The sequence below is a fragment of the Helianthus annuus genome, chromosome 17, assembly GCF_002127325.2.
Source record: "Helianthus annuus cultivar XRQ/B chromosome 17, HanXRQr2.0-SUNRISE, whole genome shotgun sequence".
Classification (NCBI taxonomy): domain Eukaryota; kingdom Viridiplantae; phylum Streptophyta; class Magnoliopsida; order Asterales; family Asteraceae; genus Helianthus; species Helianthus annuus.
Genome location: NC_035449.2, coordinates 176,585,028 through 176,605,933, shown reverse-complemented (window position 1 = coordinate 176,605,933; position 20,906 = coordinate 176,585,028). Strand labels below are relative to the sequence as shown.

General features: G+C 33.7%; 2 protein-coding genes across 2 annotated transcripts; both read right to left on the bottom strand.

The window, feature by feature from the left end:
- Positions 1-5,143: 5,143 nt before the first annotated feature.
- On the bottom strand, positions 5,144-12,482 carry LOC110922800 (sec14 cytosolic factor). The gene is made up of 6 exons (XM_022166996.2): positions 12,329-12,482; positions 11,975-12,230; positions 9,220-9,256; positions 8,343-8,460; positions 7,346-7,456; positions 5,144-5,398 (listed from the first exon to the last, which is right to left on the bottom strand). Exons 1-6 carry the CDS (start codon positions 12,398-12,400, stop codon positions 5,261-5,263), a joined length of 732 nt encoding a protein of 243 aa, XP_022022688.1. The 5' UTR covers positions 12,401-12,482; the 3' UTR covers positions 5,144-5,260.
- A 2,092-nt stretch (positions 12,483-14,574) lies between these two features.
- On the bottom strand, positions 14,575-20,482 carry LOC110925278. Its single transcript, XM_035986368.1, has 8 exons — positions 20,476-20,482; positions 19,609-19,848; positions 19,253-19,504; positions 18,716-19,154; positions 18,555-18,611; positions 17,672-18,438; positions 16,324-17,544; positions 14,575-16,238 (listed from the first exon to the last, which is right to left on the bottom strand). The coding sequence occupies exons 1-8, from the start codon at positions 20,480-20,482 to the stop codon at positions 14,575-14,577; spliced, it is 4,647 nt and encodes a 1,548-aa protein (XP_035842261.1).
- Positions 20,483-20,906: the final 424 nt, after the last annotated feature.

The following is a 20,906-nucleotide window of genomic DNA, read 5'->3' as shown; positions in this document are numbered from 1 at the left end:
ATCATTTACATAATATAGATCAAAATATATAACAACCTATTAATATAATTAGTTGGTAATTGTTGATGGACCATATTACCCTTATTAACTAATTAGGTTTCCTCTTGGGTGCTTATATAAGGAGAATTATGTAGAGGTTATAAGGAAGGTTACACACTTAGACATAACCTATTAGTCATAACATCATCATCGACCTCTTCTCCATAACCGAATCCCCTATTCGGTTCTCATCGGTCACCATCATCAGTTAGCACCCTAAGGAGGAACCAGATCACACTGACAACTATGTCGAACTCGATGTCATCTTCTCTGACTGGATTCTCCACTGCACTGTCTGCTGTAACAGGTATGTTTTTATGTTTTCCATTATGATTAAACAGAATTGATCCAACAGTATTTTGTCAGTTATGTGATTCAAAAATACAACCGCAAGTGCTTGTGACATTTACAAAAAGGTGGGGCACGATTGAGTTTTTCTTGTGCTTTTATACTGTAGTTATCTTTTTTTATTTGTGTTTGATATGGACTTAGACCATGTATAGTGGTAAGATGTTATAATGCCCCCACCATGGGGCATTATCCGACAGGTGTCATCCCAGTCAGCATGGGGCATTATAACATAAAGTGATGTAGTGGGGCATTATTCCAATAACCCCCAGATTATTTTTAATGAAAAAAAAAGCACACATGGGGCATTCAGCATGTGGTGTGTCAGAGCATGTGGATATAATTGATTGGTGGGTATCATTTGTTCCAAAGCAATTCGGCGTTTTCATTATAACGCGAACAACAATTTTTTCAAAAAAAACGCCGGGTAACGCCGGGGTGTAGTAGGGGGAGGGGCGTTTTAGGGCGTTTTTTTTCAATTTTTTTTTAAAATCACGCCCCACTACGGGTGGTCTTACAGGTCAAATGTTGTATTTGTTAATTTAATAACAAATGACAAACACACCAATTAAACCACTCATATTTCTATTGGTTTGTACATGTACAACAATTTAATCATCGAATGTGTTAGCCTTCATACCTTCCCGCTCTTTAGTATGATGATATCGTCTAGAAGTAGTTTTCACTTTATTTACTTAGCAACCGACTTTACAATACATTGCAACATTAATAGTTGTTTTTTTATTGTGTCTGGTAGAAAAATGTGTTAAGAAATAAAACCGGAAATGATTCCTTTAAAAGGGTTTGTATAAGGTGCTTACTTCAGGTCTATTCCACTACCAAGTACCAACCCCTTCATTCGGCAAAACATGTATTACATTTGAGCCCATTGTGTCACTAAGTTCATATTACTTTGTTAAATTAAGTTGATATATTAATAACACCACAACAAGTTATACATCCAATTAAGGGTATTCAGAAAAAAAACGAAATCAAATAAAACCGTAAACCGAATCGTAACCGAATAAACCGATCCGAACAATGAATTCGGTTTTTGGTTTGGTTTCTAACCGAAACCGAATTGTGAATATGGTTTTTGGTTCGGTTTTTGGATTCACATTTTTTTATTTGGTTTATTCGGTTTATTTGGATAACCGAATAAACCGTTAATTTAATTAATTATTAAATAAAAATAATAATGTTTAATAAGCTATATACAATTTATTAGCCTAAAATACTAAGTCTAATATCTAATTATATGTATCCCCATGGTTGGAAGATTATTTATGTTTTGTGTCATTAGACTTGTTGACTATTTATAGTTTATATGATCTATGTTTTGAAGTTTTAACTTTGTGGTTGTGTGTATGACTACTTTAAAGATATGTTTGTTTTATTTTGCTATATCTTTTATTTATATATTGTTAGGTTTAAATTAGTTGTTGATTTGATGTTTGGAAGCTAGAACACAAACATAAATATAAATTAGGAAAAAAGGCACTTAGGTACAATTTGGTTGAATTTGGTTTATATGGTTTCTAACCGAAACCAAACCGAATTGAATTTGGTTTGGTTCGGTTTGCATATTCCTAATTTAGTTTGGTTTGGTTTTTGGCTTGAGGTATAAAATTTTGAAAACCGAATAAACCAAATAAACCCTAAACCAAACCGATGAACACCCCTACATCCAATCGACATAAGAAAAATGATATTTGATCCATAGTCAAAGAATTCGCCCAAAATAGCACGAATTTCGAATTGGTACGTTTCGTATGGTACGGAATTCGTATACGACCCAATTCGCTATCAATTCGCGAACTTAGGGTTTGATTCGCCGTTTCAATTCGTTGATTTGGATCATTCCAATTCATGTTTCCAGAGCTTCAGAGCTTCCTTCAACTGATGCCACTACAAGGTGATTCGCGACCACATATTGAATTTGTTGGACAACCGAAATGTCATCACCATCTGCAGTAGAGTGTACTTGTGCAGCGGATGAAACTAACTTGTTTGCAGGCATGGTGATTTGAATGTGCAGATTCGAATGAATGAATAACAAAGATTTGAGAGGACACTTTCTATATTGAAAGGAAAATGTCTTGGTAACCGGCAAAAGATTGCCGGTATTACATATAAATACATCATAATTTGGCGGTTGGATTTTGGCGGGTAACTGCCATTATAGGATGTTTAAACTATCAATACCCGCTTATCCAAATGAACCGCTTATCATACTTATCCTAAGACACTAGCTATCGGTTCACATATCATACATACATATTGTTCGAATATTATAACATAACTAAAGTTTAAATATTATAGATGATCATATTTCTAACACAACCCCCTTAAACTTTGGTTATGTTGAAACCTTTCTTCATTACGCTCTGATTGGCGTCGTCCACTGCCTTTTTCATGTAGCTGAAATTGAACCGCTTCCTTCTCTTGTGTAAGTTCCAGTTATCTTCCCATCCATTTCCAGCAAACAACGCAAACTGTGTTGTATTGTCACCTGCATGAGCATTATCAGCCTGTTCATTTTGATTCATTTCTTCACTGCATGTCTTCCTGTATGCATTTCCTGAGAATTCAGCCCCTTCGTTCACCATTTCTTTCACATGAACAGCCTCCTGCACTGATTTGAATTTGTAGTAGTATTCGAGAACGTCAAGATACATTGCATATGTAATCCTCATATAATCTCCATCATTGTACTCGAACCCCAAATCTTTTGCTATGATGGGCCAAATGTTCTCGGTGGTAACTTCTCGATATCCGCCATCTTTTGCCACCAAGATGTATAGACTTAATAAGTCTATTTTCCGTTGGTCCGGGAAATAAGGAGGCACCGGTCTTGACGTGATTCCCATATATACATATAGGAACCAATGAATCATCTCTTCAAATTTTTGTTGAAGAATTCCTTTGTATTTGAAAACATATTCTTGATCATCAAGCATATTTATTAATGCTTTACAATCGGAAAAATCCCTGAATTCTAAGGTTTTTAGAATCATCAGATTCCAATCATTTTCTAATTCGTTTGAAACATCTAGTGTTTCAAAATACGAATTCAGAAATTCGTCTTTAAATTCATCATCGATGCCGCACATTTCTTGCAACCTTTTCTTTTCTTTTGATCCCAATTCCTCCTCTTTTGTTAAACCAGTTTCACTATTCTTCGTATTCATTACCGGCGGCGAGAACATGGGGAAGATTTTGCAAGTGTCACCGGAACGACGAACCGTGAAGCCTTGAAGAGTTAATTGTTCAAGACTTAACACATTTCGATCGATATCCGGTGAGTAGAACACACTAGGAATATTCAGCGTATCATTTCCCGTTTTCATTTCTACTACCCCCACTCCCCGAATGAACAAGAAATTGTTCATGCCGGATCTGGTTTCTACCCCCATAATATGCTTTACACGCTTAAAAACATCTATGTTACCTACAAAATGATGGTTGAATGTCGGATTGACATACCAGAAATCTTTCCATTGCCCACCGTCGGTTCCGGTTACTATCATCTCATCTCGGCAATGAACTTCATCATTCTGTGTTCTTGTTCCAGCATTTATCGCCTGCCTTATTAGTTGCGATTCTTCATCATTCTCCTTAGATTTGCATGTGTAAATCTGGTGGCCAGGCAAATGACAGTAATAGCATATTCTTTCTCGTCGACTTCGCTGTTTTCTTTCATTCTTCTCTTCAGAACAATGTTGACATGGTAATGTCGTTGCGGTTGGTTTGATTTCTGCATCAGATCTGGTAGTGTACATGGCTCTGATACCACTATGTTGGACAACCGAAATGTCATCACCATCTGCAGTAGAGTGTACTTGTGCAGCGGATGAAACTAACTTGTTTGCAGGCATGGTGATTTGAATGTGCAGATTCGAATGAATGAATAACAAAGATTTGAGAGGACACTTTCTATATTGAAAGGAAAATGTCTTGGTAACCGGCAAAAGATTGCCGGTATTACATATAAATACATCATAATTTGGCGGTTGGATTTTGGCGGGTAACTGCCATTATAGGATGTTTAAACTATCAATACCCGCTTATCCAAATGAACCGCTTATCATACTTATCCTAAGACACTAGCTATCGGTTCACATATCATACATACATATTGTTCGAATATTATAACATAACTAAAGTTTAAATATTATAGATGATCATATTTCTAACAGAATTATCAACCACACAGCGAATCTCGATAGGAAAGAAGGAGAATACAGGTGCTGCAATATCGGCAGGAAAGAAGGAGAATAGCGTTTGTGCGTAACTTGGGTTTCAACTTTAGGTTTAAATAAGTTTAGAAACTTTTAACATTTAACCCCCTATCTTTTACTACTTTACATTTAGTCCGTAAAGCTTTAAATTTTTACATATAAAGTGCAAAACTAGTTGTTTTATTTTAACATTTAACTCCCAATATCTTTACTAGTTTACATTTACTCTACAAACTTATAAGTTTATACACAAAAAATATAAAATGAACATTATAAATGGTACACCGTACCGGAATAGCGTACCGGATCGTACCGAAATGAACATACCCCCTTCCGTACCGAATTCGTGCCATCTAGCGAATCGCGAACCCGAACCGCGTACCCGAACCGGAGCGAACCACGAATTAGGTGACTATGATTTGATCATTAAGTGGTGGTTTAAAACTAAAGATAGAATTTCCCATCAACCTCTTCTCTTCTCCAAGTCCAATTATTTTGGACTTTAACAGCCAAAGTTCTCAAGTAAGATACTGGAAGTGATTAAAAACTCACATTATTATTAAAAGTGGTTACAAGATGTAGTTTGAGATTATTAAGATTAAGCTATGGTTTAGGGACATTTATAGTTTGGGTCAATCCTCTAGAGGTGGCAATACAGCGTCTTGAAGCGCCACAAGCTTTGCCTGCCCACCAAACTCTTCGGGCAAGACATCTTCACCAACTTCTGTAGTGAACTGCTTCTTCTCGTCCTCGTTGCTAATTATAACAATCTGCATTCGTACACACAAACCGACCTTAGAAAAACTATTTTGAAGCACAAAAGCATAACAAAATATGTACACAAAACTGATGAACTTTCATTGTTCTTTTACATACATACCCAAATATAAAGAATTTATATGTTTTATCCATTTTCATTTGGATTTGCCAAACTGAATCTTTAGTTTAAGAAGAAAGTGAATGTCTATATATGTGATGATGAGCTACTCCCACTATCTAATTGGTTTTAAAATGTAACCACATGTGGTCTTATATATTAGGCAAAGAGGCTTAGTAATCGATCTTATCAAGTGAAGAGATCCGTTAGCTCGGTGGTTGGATGTGGGTGGTGGCCGCGGTTTGACAAATGGACGATAGAACATTATCCTTGTCTCGTTCTTATGAAAAAGTTGGCCACAAAAAGGTCGTATCATGATAAATTATAGGGGATGCCCAATGGACATGGGATTGGAGGGGATGATTGTTTGATGCAAAGTTGCATATAATTTTAAGGAAAAAGCGAATACCTATAAATAAATCTTTGATGTCAATTAGGGATGGGATCTAGTACAAATTAAGGATAAATGTGTCAATTGATCTTTGAGTAATTATTATTACGCTACTTCAAAACTGTAATAATTACTCTATTTATTGCATCATTCACACATTAAAAGTTGTTTATATTTGATAGTTATTTTAAATCATATATTAGACCAGCGGGCGGAGTTTGGCTCAATATCGTTTCTATTTTTAACAAGCCTGTTTCGGGTTCTTTGCCGCTGCGGAGTTTTTTTAGGGGTATGGTTGGTCGGGGTGATAGTATCCTCTTCTGGCTTGACCCGTGGCTGAACGAGATTCCCTTAAAAGACCTTTATCCGAATCTGTTTGTGTTGGAGATGGTGAAGACCTGTACGGTCCGGGATCGGATAGAAGGGACCTGGCTCTGGAAACACGACCCGGATTTAGTTGAGGAGGTTGCCGAGTGGAACTCTCTCGCTGCTGCTATTTCTGCTGTCTCGTTGAATGCTAGGCCCGATGATTGGAGGTGGAAAGGGGATCGTTCGGGGCAGTTTTCGGTTCGATCAGTTAGGAAAGTTTTGAGGGAGTCTGACCCTTGTTCTAGCTTTGTTTTGGACTGGTGTAAGTGGGTTCCTAAAAAGTGTAATATGTTCGTCTGGAGAGCAGAAATGTGTAGGATCCCGACGTACGACGCGCTTCAGAAAAGGGGTATTGGGGTTGGGGACGGTCTTTGTCCTCTCTGCAGATCGGACGAGGAGTCGGCTGAACATCTTTTCACTTCTTGCGCGGTTGCGGTGGTCCTATGGCAAAAGATTAGTCGGTGGTGCCACGTCCCCCCGATCTTTGCTTTTTCCATAAAAGACTTGCTTGAAATTCACAAATCCAGTAACATTGACATCGACAAAAGGGCTGTTGTTCAAGGTATTATATTCACTTCCTGTTGATGCCTCTGGCTAGCTCGGAATCGGGCGATTTTTTCTCATGCGGAAGTCAAGGTGGATAGTATCTTCAGCGAAGTTAGGTCTTTGGGTTTCCTTTGGTACAAGTATAGAGTGAAATGCAATGTAATCTCGTGGTACAACTGGTGTAAATTTGTAATTATGTAGGGGTAGTCTGTTTTTTCCTGGCCCGGTCTTCGGGTTCTGGTGTGTTTTTAATGAAGTTTTCCTTTCAAAAAAAAAGACCAGCGGGCTAAGTTTTCTGTATTTTAACATATCATTAAAATTATTACGCTATCGGTGTCTCAACCCATGATTCTCCTATTTTTTATATTAAAAGATATTACCGGCAATTTATTAAGATTAAAATTTAGAACACTTTTTATCAAATACATGAGGCAAAACTTCTTTAGAGAAGACCAAGGTTCAAATCCGGATAAAGTGAAATTTAGTTGTTAAAAAAATACATGAAAAGAATAGTAGAATATAGATAGAACATACCTTCTCTAAAGTTGCTTTATCTAGGAAACGAGAAATCATCTTCCAAATACTCACAAAAAACCATGGCATATTTAAAATGTAACACTTTTTTAACCTCTCGGGGTAATATGCCTACAACAAGTCAAACCAAGATAACAAAAAAGAGAGCTTGTGTTAATAAAATGATCGAAGTGACTTGGATAGCTGGATGAACTAGGAGTGTTCATAAACCGTCAAACTCTTGGTTTATATGGTCCCATTTCATCATCAAAATAAATTGTTAAAATCAACAGCACCGTCCAAGCCGAAGCAAGTTGGCCGATTTTGATATGTTGGCGTGGTGGTTTGATGGTTTAGAACTTGAAACCCGCCATTCAACCTTTTTATATAGTTATATACTTATGTATATGTATTATGGGGAGGGTTCATTGGGGAATACTCAAAAAGTGTGGAACCGGTGAACACTTTTAAAAATTTAACTTAACATGTTAAAAATCAACTTTTTCTAAGTTTTTTTTGGTGTTTTTGCTTACAAATACACGTAGAAACATTTTTAATAAAAAATTAAAAAGCTAAAAAATATAAAAAAAATGTTGAAAAAACAGTTAAAAAAATATATCTTATAAAATTAACTTAACATGTTAAAAAATCATTTTTTTTTTAAATTTCAACGTTTTTCCTTATAAAAATGGGTAGAAACTATTCGAATAAAAAATCATTTTTGTAAAAAAAAAAGCCTTTTTTAACTGTTTTTTTTTATTTTTTAGTTTTTTTTATTAAAATTGCTTCTACAAGTATTTATAAGGGAAAGCGCCGAAAAAAATAAAAAAAAAATGATTTTTAACATGTCCGACTGACTTTAAAATAGAGTCCGACTGACCATCCAACCCCTTCGGTTTGATTTGCTGTTTCTCAAAACCATAGTTAGCGGTTCGGCCTAGAGTCTTCATCGAAGCCAGCCAAACCAGACCATAAACGCCTCTGGTTCGAACAGGCGAAAACGAAGAAATTGATTTACCTGTAAAAACTGAAATCCAGTGATGAATCCACGAGCATCAACATTTTTGTAACCAAGTTGATCCAAATCAAGAACAGCAATTGCCTTCTCGTTTCCTATTTCTTTCCCTTTAAAGCCTCTGAAACGAGCAAAACAAGATAAGCTTGACGCTTTTATATTATTTATTTTTAAAGAAGAAATAGTTATAAAACATCACCATAATTTCACAAATGTTTCCGGTTACATACATTGAACAAAAATATTTATTAAAAATCATATTTGCATACTATGGAAAAATCATACCAATCACACCATTTTTGGTCAAATTTTAGTCATATGATCAATCGGACATCTGGCAGTGGCGAAGCTTGACCCGAATGATTGTGGATCGAAAACGTATATACCCAAAAATTTCTATAGAACCGGGGGGTTGAAAACGTATATACCCAAAAAGTTCGATCTGAACTTCAAGGAGCTCAAGTCCGAGCTTAAGCCTAAACTAGAGCCCATTTTATAAACAAGATAGAACCCAAGCTTCAAAAACCATGAGCTTGTATAGGCTTACTAGGTTAAATAAGTCTATTGTTTATATAAATGTATTAACTTTTTATTTAAGTACAATTATTATAAAAATAATCTAATTAAATATGCTTTAAAAGGGTTATAATCATAAATGTATATTAGAAATTTATAGATTAATATAGGTAATTAACTAATAAGTAATAAAGTAGCCGAGTTCGAGTTTGAAAAACTACTAACAAACTAGTGAACTCCAATTTTAGATAGATCTCGTAACGAGTCAAGTGTTAACTCAAGAAAACTCTGCTCGTTTACGCCTGTAACCGCGTATTGTGAACCACAAATTTCAATAAAAATCACACTCCAAGAAACAACATACCTTGCAATTACTTTATCAAGGAGATGAACCACAAATTCTGTGTTTAAGGAGAAAAAGGTGTATTAGGCTTCGTACATTAGTGATTAGCCATACAAAGATATCTCACAAATTTAAAGGCTCATTTTTTTTTTTATAAAAGTTCATGGATTTTTATAACCTTCTTGAATCTTGATTGAGATGTCCAAAATTCCAATTAACCTTACCAACAATGATGCATGAAACTCATCAATCTGATTAATATTAATATATAGTTGAATTTTTGGTGTATTAAATCCGAAGCAAAATCTTTGGGAATCTATTCACATGTCCATATTATATTTAAAAATTCATAAATATTATCTTTTTATTTAAAAATGCAATAACATGTAAAGATGAAACCTCCATAATAGTTGGTGTTGTATTTATAGGCAGCTAAACTAAATATCTCCCAACCCCTTCATTTCTATAGGTAGCGAAATTAACGCTCTGTTCCCGAGTTAACTTAACGAGGGATAAGAAAAGAAAGCAAAAGTGAGAAAGGAAAGGATGAGAAAGGAAAAAAAAAGATGGTTTTCCCACCGTTTCCTCCTAAATCGGAAGGAATGAAAAATTAAAGAATTTAGACTAGTTTTCCTGTCATTTCTTTTCTTTTCCTTCCTTAAATAAAACTCGGGAACACGACATGTTTTATTTTCCTTTCTTTTTCTTACTTAAATGAAACTTTGGAACACAAAATATTTTTACTTTCTTTTTGTTTCTTTTCCTTTCCTTCCGTTAGTAAACTCTGGAACACAGTGTAAATATCTCCCATCCCCTTTCATTATTTTATACATTAAAAAAAACATTATACGTATTTTATTAAATATAATTGACATACTAATATGATTGTTTTAAAGTTTCAAATAATAAAGAATTTAAATTTTACATGATTTTTAGTAAAATTTAAAACTAATTATAATAATGTGTTTTTTACCAATCCAATAGCGTGATCAGTTCGATTACTAAACAACGGTTTCTAAGATGTTGGTCAAAAGGAAAAATACTTGGTTTATAAATAGTGAAATGTTGCTAGTCAAAGTTCGAAGAAATCTACCGACTACATGATCAAATTATATGTCCAATTTAAGTGCCTCAGTCATGCACCTAACTTATAGAATATAATGCAATAATGAAGAAGTCAACATATTTTATATAAACAATTTTATATGTTGATTTTTTGAATTTAAAAAAAAAAGATTGCCATATGATAAAGAATGGACTTGCCCCTTAAAAAATTGTAAAAAAATAAACTTGAATACGACATTAATGATGAACTAACTAAACTATATGTAAAAAATATACAACTAAACTACATGTAAAAAATATACAACTAAACTATAAGTATTAATTTGTAAAAAAAATTCTTTGTATAATAGTAACCAAGTTTTAAAAGTGTTCTAATTAGCTCACTTAAGTTTCAAAAGTGTTCCAACCAGGTCACTCAACATTCTTTTCTCATTAAAATTAATGGTTTTCTCATTCATTTCATATGTAACCGTGATGATGTAGATTTTGTTTCTTTTTTCTCTTTTATTTGATGCTAACGTCGAGTGATGACATGAATTTTAACTTGTTTTTTTTATTTTTATTGTAGTTAAAATGTTTTTATTTAAAAAAAATATATAATTTCATATATTAAAATAATCCAATCCTGGCTTCTTATGTTGCATTTTTTCTTGACACATGAAAAAATGTACATGACTCGATTTGAATGTTAAATTATCTAATTGGGACAAAAATGATACAAATGAATTAATTAGAACACTTTTAAAATTTGATTATTATTCTATGACATTTTCCCTTTTATTTAACATATGCTAACATGTCCACATGTTATATTTCTTCTAACTTTCATTGTACCTTTGCAATAGCAAACAAGTCCAGCCCGATTTAAGTTCTAACAAAAAAAAAAAAAAACTAGTAGCAAATTGCGAGCTCGATCTCTCTTAACTTAAACAAGGTGAGCACAGCCAAGTTTGAGCTTAAACGATCACACTTTGACTTGTTAACACCCGCAATGTTTAAATAAGAAACGAAAAAAAAATAGAGTTAAATGTCATTTTAGTCTTTGTGGTTTGTGTCATTTTGTCAATTTAGTTCAAATGTTTCATTTTTTGCCTGTGTGTTCAAAAAGGTTTCACCGTTGTCATTTTAGTACAGTAGGTTAGCTTCATACATTTTTCTTGTTAACGAGAAGGACAATTTAGTCATTTATATGTAATTCTGTTAACTAGAAATGGATGAAGTTAACCCAGTGAACTAAAATGGCAACGGTGAAACCTTTTTGGACCCACATGCGAAAAATGAAACCTTTGAACTAAATTGACAAAATAATCTAAACCACATAGACTAAAATGACATTTAACTCAAAACAATAAGTCTACATGTAGTGGGGCGCGAAGAGTGGGTTTTTTTGGGCCATAACGCCCCATAGCGCCCCCGCACACCGCGATGGGCAGCGTTATGGGGCAAAAAAAGGGGGAGGCGCCATGCATTTCGCGGCGTTAAGGAGTTTCTTTTCAAAATTTTGACCAATCACAAAAAAACAAGGTTTTTTTATAATTAATTAATAAAATTGAAAATTAATAATTAGGTAATGATGGGTAGTGGCTTTATGACTACGGTCTCTAGTGATATAACGCCTCATAAAGCCCCCGTGTGACGTGGCATGACACGTGTCACAGAACGCCCCACAAGGGGCTTTATGCCTACGGATAAGAGAGAATAAAGATATTACTCTTGAATTGTGGCTGATCTTTAGCAGGATAATGCTTGCAAGCTTTAACCACCATAACAGGGTATCCATCCTTAGACAAACCCTGCAAATAAATCTTCTTACTCTCCAACTGATCAGTAACTTCCGAATCAGGAATAAACCCCAACGGGACAAACGAAGCTCTCCATTTCTGCCATGAAACAAACATCTTTGCAGCCTTATTTGGATCCATCGATCTCGCGATCAAGAATCTCTCTAAACTCGGGTCTCCATACTTCTATATTCAATCAAAACGACATCGCGGATTAGAATTCAAACAACATTGTGTTGGAAAATTAGCAATCATGATGGTTTTGAGATTGATTAATTGGTTACCTCTGTGGAAGAACCGAGCTTTTGAACATAATTCTTCATCTGGGTGAGTTTGAGTTCATGATTTTGGTCCATTTTGGGGATGAATAGATGGAGATAGGTTATATGGTGAGAGATGTGGAATCTTAAAGAGGGAGAGTGAAGAAAGAAGTATGTAAAAGAGACAAATTTAAAAGTCAAAGCGGATATCGAACGTTACTGTATTTTAGTATTGATTTAAATATTATTATTCGATTTGATGATCTGTATCCGTTTTTATATAATCAATTGAGTAATAATTTTCTTCTGTTATTTTTTATAGTGTGTGAAACGTTTTATCAATATTTTTTATGTTGATTAGACTAATGGGTATGGGGGCCGGTCCCCCACACCACCCCCCTCATGTCCGCCCGGCTCAAGCGGCTCCCCACAGCCGGGTTAGCCTAGCCTTTCTCCTCTCTCCTAACACACATACATCTATACATACATACATATCTATACATACATATATATATATATATATATATATATATATATATATATATATATATATATATATATATATATATATATATATAGGAGAGGGTTTAAATGAGAACGCTAAATATTGTGAGAACCGTAAGAACAAATGAAAAAATCATGAGAACTTGTTCAAAAACAATTCAAATTCAATTTTTTTTCTACACTTATCATTATTATTCGAATACAATGTTAGAAATTTAATTTACACGTTTAAATTTACGTGAATTTACGTGAATTCGTAAATAAAGAAAATTTACATATGTGTAAGTTTGACATTTACACATGTGTAAATCTATTATATTTACACATGTGTAAAAAATCAAAAAATAGTGATTTTGAAAGGAGAAATGAATTATTTGATGTTATAAATCCTTGTTTTGATGTTGTATCTTAATTACAATGAGGTTTGTATTAAAAAAAATTGTTTTGATTGGTTTTTTCATTCGTTCTCACGGTTCTCGCAATATTTAGCGTTCTCAAGATAACCCTCCCCTATATATATATATATATATATATATATATATATATATATATATATATATATATATATATATATATATATATATATATATATATATATAGGGGCTGCTAGAATGAGAACCTCTCCGAGTTGTAAGAACCGCGAGAACTACACCCCACGAAGCGCCGTTCGCCATGATTTTTTTTTACAAGTAGATGTGTGTATTATAAACACAGCCGTAAAAAATCATGGCAAACGGCGCTCCGTGGGGTGTAGTTTTTTACACCACAAGTTTGGTGTTTTTTAATTTTTTTTCTTTTTTCTTTTTTTTTTCACCAAACTTGTGGTGTAAAAAACTACACCCCACGGAGCGCCGTTCGCCATATTTTTTACGGCTGTGTTTATAATATACACATCTACTTGTAAAAAAAAATCATGGCGAACGGCGCTCCGTGGGGTGTAGTTCTCGCGGTTCTTACAACTCGAGGTGGTTTTCATTCTAGCGGCTCCCTATATATATATATATATATATATATATATACACTAGGCTATCACCCGGGAACATCCCGGGATAGGAAAATTTATATTTGAATTAAAAAAATAATACATAAGTAAAATTTATAAACTAATTAGTGTGTTCTTTCCCTTACTAACAAATTTTTTTTATTCGGTTTGAATAATATTCCAAATTGGCCTCCATGTGTGTTTAAAGGTTTCACGTAGAATTATTAACTTTTTACATGGAATAATGACTTGCGGCAAGTTTGTTCGATTTGTTATTATTTTGAAATGCCTTTAGTGCGGGAAGTTTACAAAAATAAGTTAAAATAAGGGGTCAATTAAATTGTTTGGTGAAAGTGTTTATTTTTGTTTCTATTGGATCAAATGGGGCAATCATATCTTGGGCTACAATTGATTATTTTTAAACGTTCTAAAGGCAAAAAAAAGTGTTTTCATAATGGCCCAACTTCCCTTTGACCCACACAAAAAATGTTATGCATTATTTGTTACTTTGTGATAATTATGTATTAGTGAAATAACTTTAGACAACAAATACAAACATTAACAAATCGTTTAAAAAATACCATACTTTTATGAATATGTGAAATGGTATTCAAGTAGTGATTCAACAAAATTATAACTCACCGAGGTTACTTACTGTTAATCAACACCAAAATATGTAAGGTGATATGATAAAAAACAAATAATATCAACCATTCAAGTAATATCAACCATTCAAGTAATTTTTATTAAAGTTATTAGAATGAAAATTCAATTCAGAAACATATCATAAGTGTGTGAACACTTCTTTGTAAACCACATTAGTTGTTGTATTGGTAGGTTTGCCATCCTTATCGAGAATTAACATCTTCACACCTTCCCTTGATTTAACTCTTGATAATGCTACATATAGCTGGCCATGTGTAAAAACGGGCTCTTTTAAAAACAATCCAACCTTAGATAAAGATTGGCCTTGACTCTTGTTGATCGTCATAGCAAAACACACAGCAACAGGAAACTGTCGTCTTTGAAAAGCAAAAGGAATCTTTTTGTCGGAGGGAATCATGCTAATTCTTGGTATGAATGTTCTGGTTCCGACATTAGCACCTGATATAATTTCAGCTTCTATAACCCTCTTTCCAAGAAATGTAACCTGTAACCTTGTACCATTACACAGACCATTTTGCTGATCAATGTTCCTAAGAAGCATAATTGGAACTCCAGGTTTTAAAACCAAACGATGATTAGGTAAACCAGATATCTTTAAACCATTAAGGACATCAGGTGAATACAACTCTTGTTGGAATGAATCGATACCTTTCTCCGTCGCACATATACTATCAGAACTCAGGTACTCTGTTTGTTCACCAGGAAACAATTCTAGTAGTCGATCATTTATTTCATGTACCACCTCGTTTTTTGGTGTCAGAATCGCCCTTTCAGAAAAATAATCTCGATCCTTATATCTTTCAAGAACAGATGGATATACAAATTGAATCAAACTTTCGATGGGATCCAAAGAATCTGTGATTAACAAATCAGAGGGTATTTCTACAGTTGCTACACCATCATTGTCCCCTCCAACTTTACCCTCACCAATATCAAGAAGCCATTCGGCAAATCTCTTAGTCTCCTCGACTGTAGATGGTAAAACACCAACAGTCAATCTCATGTTTTTGGTCAAAGTAAGTAACTTGCAATGGGGCCATATATAGGATGAACTCAACGAAGCGTTAACAATTTCTTGCCTACTTCCGTTTGGAATAACACGAAGAATTTGTCTAAAATCACCACCAAACACGATAACTTTACCTCCAAACAAAACATCCGACTGACGATTGCTTTTATCGACCAAAATATCTTTAAATGTTCTATCTAAAGCTTCAAACGCATGTCTATGTACCATGGGTGCTTCGTCCCATATAATCAACCTAGTTTGCTTAAGCAGATAAGCTACATCACCATCGGGCCTTATGTGACACATAGAACTCTCATCTAAATTTATGGGGATGTGAAATCTAGAATGAGCCGTTCTACCTCTTGACATTAGAAGTGAAGCAATACCACTTGAAGCCACATTTAGAACAATCTGCTCTCTAGACCTAACGGATAAGGCTAACGTCTTCCACAAAAACGTCTTCCCCGTTCCTCCATATCCGTAAACAAAAAATACACCTCCTTTGTCGCCTTCAACGGCTGTCATAATCTGATTATAAACAGATAGTTGTTCGTCAGTCAATGAAGATTTTAGACTATCTAACTCGCTCTGTACCTGAGGAACATTAAAAGACAGTTCTTCGTCAACCAGACGATTGTTTCCAACAGCAAAGGAATCGTAATCAGGATAAGGAATTGTTTTCCATCGTGTCAAAGACGACCCATTTCGAATGAGGTACTTCTCAATCTCCACCAATGTCTTGTTCTTCAATCTCTCATCTGACATTACAAGATCTGTACAGAAAATAGTAAATCCATTTAAAAAATGTGAAAAATATTAAATCTGAATACTATTATGCGTAATAAATCAAAAGCAAACCTCTGTTCTTTGTTTCTTTTCTCCTATTGTATAAAATGTCATCCCCCAAGTATTTCCATGTTTGTTCGAAAACAAATTCAGGTCTTGATAATGTGTTTGACAAGAGCAAAGTAACAAACAATGCACGAATATAACGACCATCTCCCGTAAAACTCGCTTCTTTAATAGCTTCAATGTATTCCATGTCATCGTCTAACAAACCCATAGCATAACATGGATCCCTGAAGGTTGGAAACAACTGTCCATCAACAGTTCTAATTTCTTCAAAGGATCTTGGTCCTTTGACTTTGTTTAAAAGAATTCTAAGAAAATATGGTTCACCCAAAGCAGGGGAAACAGAATGAATGCGTCCAATCTGTAATAATTTTCTTTTACGTTCTGCCCAATCTCTATCTTTTAGTTTCCAACAGAATTTTGTAGGAAACTCAACATACGTAAGTTTCCGTGCTTCTTCATTATTTCTGTTCATCTCCATCCACTTTAAAAAAATGGATGAAGAGACTGATGGCTTGTCCAACACTTCTTCAATTTCGTCTTCGGCACCAAACACAACATTTTGTTGACCTTCCATATGAAAAGGAAGTCTCATAACTGGAGGAAACCTATAGTGAACTTCATTTGCAAATATTCTCCAAGAAGCTTCACAAGCGGAAACGTACCTACAATCATAATAAGCTTTGATCTCATCCTTTGCTGTTTGTTCGTTATCTGTACCGTCTCCATTTGACACCACAAGCGATGCTTTGTCTGGACCTTTATTAATGTACTTAAACAAATATTTGATAGAACCCGCTTGATTGCACCATTCTACATTAATGTGAGCTTGGTATCTTTTCAAAAGAAGCGGATTATATGGAACGACACTTCTGTTGTCTAATTGAACTTTGGACTTGATAATGGTGTTTCCATTATCTCTTCTTCTGTATACAGGGAAACCTTCAGCATCGGTAATTGTTTCATTAATGAATTTTTTTGGAAATTTTTTTGAACATCTATTATCAACCATACAAGGACAATTGGGATTTGCATTTCCACATGGACCATGCATCATAAATTCGGATACAAGAGCATAAAGAGCGGGATCTTCAATCTTATCTGGTATCTCAGCAGAAATGAATTTGTCTACATGATCAACAGAGAGAAGCTTGGATTCAGGTTTCAAAAATATACAAATGTGAGCATGTGGCAATCCACGTTTTTGAAATTCAACAGTATAAACCGCTACAAAAAAATAATGATATTAGAGAAACTGTAAAAATTTAATCATAAAATTAATCATAATATAATAATAATAATAATAATAATAATAATAATAATAATAATAATAATATTTAAATTGTATTTATACCTGCACTTAGTGCTCCAAACACTTTCTTGTCCTTCAAATCCTTTATAATTGAATCCAGTTTCATCTTAAACAAACGACACATAATATCTAGTCTGTCCGCTTGCTTAATAGAAGTATTTCGAAGGTATCGGATAATCTCTGGCCACTTAGGATTACATGTCACCGTAATGAAAAAATCAGGATATCCAAACCATTTGCATATAGCCATAGCATCTAGATAGTTTTGCTGCATATACCGAGAACCACCAGTAAAAGATGATGGTAGTACTAACCGTACCCCAGTATTAGATAGATCCTCTTTTCCTTCATTCTTAAATTTCTGAAGATTTGTGTATGTTTCAGACCTAAGATGTTTCTGTTGAAAACGGATATAATTAAGTCTTTCACTCTCGATCATGGTATATGCATCAACCAAAAATTGCTGGAACAATCTGCGAGCATTTAATATTAGCGAAAATGAAGTTGATCGATCTTGGATTCTATAAGCAAAGAATTCTCTCATTGTACACTTGGGACGAATTTTCTTTAAAGTACTTATACCATCCCTATGAGGAATGTCTATTCTATATCCGTCATCACCATTGGGAAAAAGAATTGGATACCGAAGTGCAAGATATGATGGATGAAGTTCACTTATTCGTTGAAGAGCTTCAGTGTGAGACTCAACAACAATATCACGATGGTCAACTATTTCTTGGATACCACCAACAATCAATGCAGCAACTTCAGAAGATGAAGGCAAGTTGTAAGTACGACCATCAAGATCTCTTTTGTAAATGATACGAAGTTGAAGTTTTCATTAGGATTATCATTGAAGTGGTTTCTTGCTATTCTGTAACTTTTAACCAACTGATTATTATTATCCAGGAAGTCTTTTATAAACTTTATGAGATGAAGATCTATTTGCTTTAAATGCAAGTCGGACTTATTTGTGGAGTCACTGTGAATTAAGAAAAACGTGTTAAGTAAATATAGCACATAACATAACATCTATATATTGGTAAATTACAAAAACTAAAAAGAATAATAGTTGGTATGAAATACCTGAACAACTTATTTCGATTTGAAACTTCATTCTCAGTGTCATAAATATAAAGCTGGGAGAACTTTGGCTGTTTTCCAGGTCCAGGTACCAAACCACCTAATGAATGAAAATTCTGTCCACTTATACGAAATACATATGGTGCCCTACCACTATTGATGCTCGAATCTACTTTTCCACCCATGGATGTGAAGGCGAACATAGAATTATATCGACGGATATTCTTTAGAAAATACTTGCTGTTTTCATTAGAATTTGCAAATGGATCCTTGTATATTGAAGAAGGCTCTTTCAAATCCGGAAGCTCCACTTTTCCATAACCACAACATAAGCTATAGGTTAACTTACCCAATGTAATTCTCCCTTTACCACCTTCGTCAGTCCATAGCAATGAATCACACATCTCACATTTAAGGCTTTGATTACCATGATCCAAATAATCTGACAAAAAACAAATTGATCACTCAATAATGAATAAATTAAGGAATACAGTTTATTTAACTAATAAATAAAGTACTAATAATCAGAATTATTATAACCTGTCGAGACACCCTTAGAAGGGTCTTGAATGGGAACAAAGTCTACATTCTCATCATCAGAAGTAAGATCTAACATTGGAATAGGATCAATACGGCGTTTCTTAGGTAAAAGCTTTTGTTTACCTGAATTGAGCTTTGTTAACGTTGAGGAAGATTGACCAATGGAGTTACTGTTTTGTGTAACAATGTTTGAAACAATAGAAAACCGAGAACTTGTAGAAGGGTTCAATTGGTTATTCAAAGTAAGACCACCTATTCAAGAAACACATAATAGCTAGTGAGATATATTTAACATTAAATTGACTATAAAAATATATAGACTATAATAAGAAATAAAAATTGATGAGATAACGTACCGGTCGTTATGGTACTTGATGATGCTGTAGTGGTTACATATTTCAAGTTCCGCACTGTGTGAAAATTATTAGATGATGAAGGAATATTTGGATTATAATTCTCTTTGTCAATGACCTGAGATCGATTAACGACTTTTGAGCATCCTCTACTAAATGGACCAGTACTTTGTTTCTTTGAATTCGATCGTTTGCTATCTAGATAAAGCTTGCGCATTTTTCTTCTTTCTTTAGCAAGTAATCCTGAAATATTCAATTTCATAATATTATATATATTAGACCCTATTCGTATAACAAACTAATATAACTACGTAAGAAGTGTATTCAATGAGATAACACATATTAAGTTACATTAAGATAGGACATACCATTTGAGTTGTAAGTTAATGAAACTGTATCATTTGTACCTAAGAAATTATGTATATAAAAAATCTATAAGCACAACATACGATATGCAATCATTAAATAACTTAAAATAATGAAATATAAAAGATACCAATAACTGTTTGAGGTGTAGGAGTGAATGATATACCTAGATTAGTGGTTCAAAAAAATAAACAAATTAGAAATATATTTATATTGTACAATAAATAAATATAAATTGATCCAATAATAAATAAATACTTGTAATATGTCAAATTTACCATTGGAAATATTGGACAACGGTGTTCTCGGAAGCGTACCTATACAAACATTTTGTAACGTATGAGTATATATAGATATTAATATCATATGGCATACATGTAATTGTAATTGTTAACAAAATCAATTGTATTAAAATAACTTACTGTTAGATGATTCCCCAACTAAAGTATTATCAATCAACTAAAGTATTATCAATCAACGGTGTATTTTTAAATCTTCTCTTACTTGCCATTTGCTGTATTCTTAAGTCAAAATAGACACAATATGTTAAATTCATAATAAAAAGATATAAAGAAATAGCGTATGTTAAACATTATGAAATACAAGCACCGCCTTTTACATTATAATACTATTAACCATATGGTAACGATAATATAGTCGTTGTTTAAGAATCACCACAATATGTTCACATAAAACAATATCAATAATCATTACCATCTATTTATTGAAAGTAATTAGTAGATACATAATGTCTATAATGATGTTAATGCAGGTGGTACCTTTTCTATTTGTTACGCAAAAAAGCTTCATTCATTGAAGATAAAAAATTTGGATGGGAAAATGATGGTTAACAAAATCAAAATATAAAAAAAATGTTAAATAGGTCGGTTACGCAATTGTTAAAAGGGCTAAATTTATGTCTACAAATCGTCTGA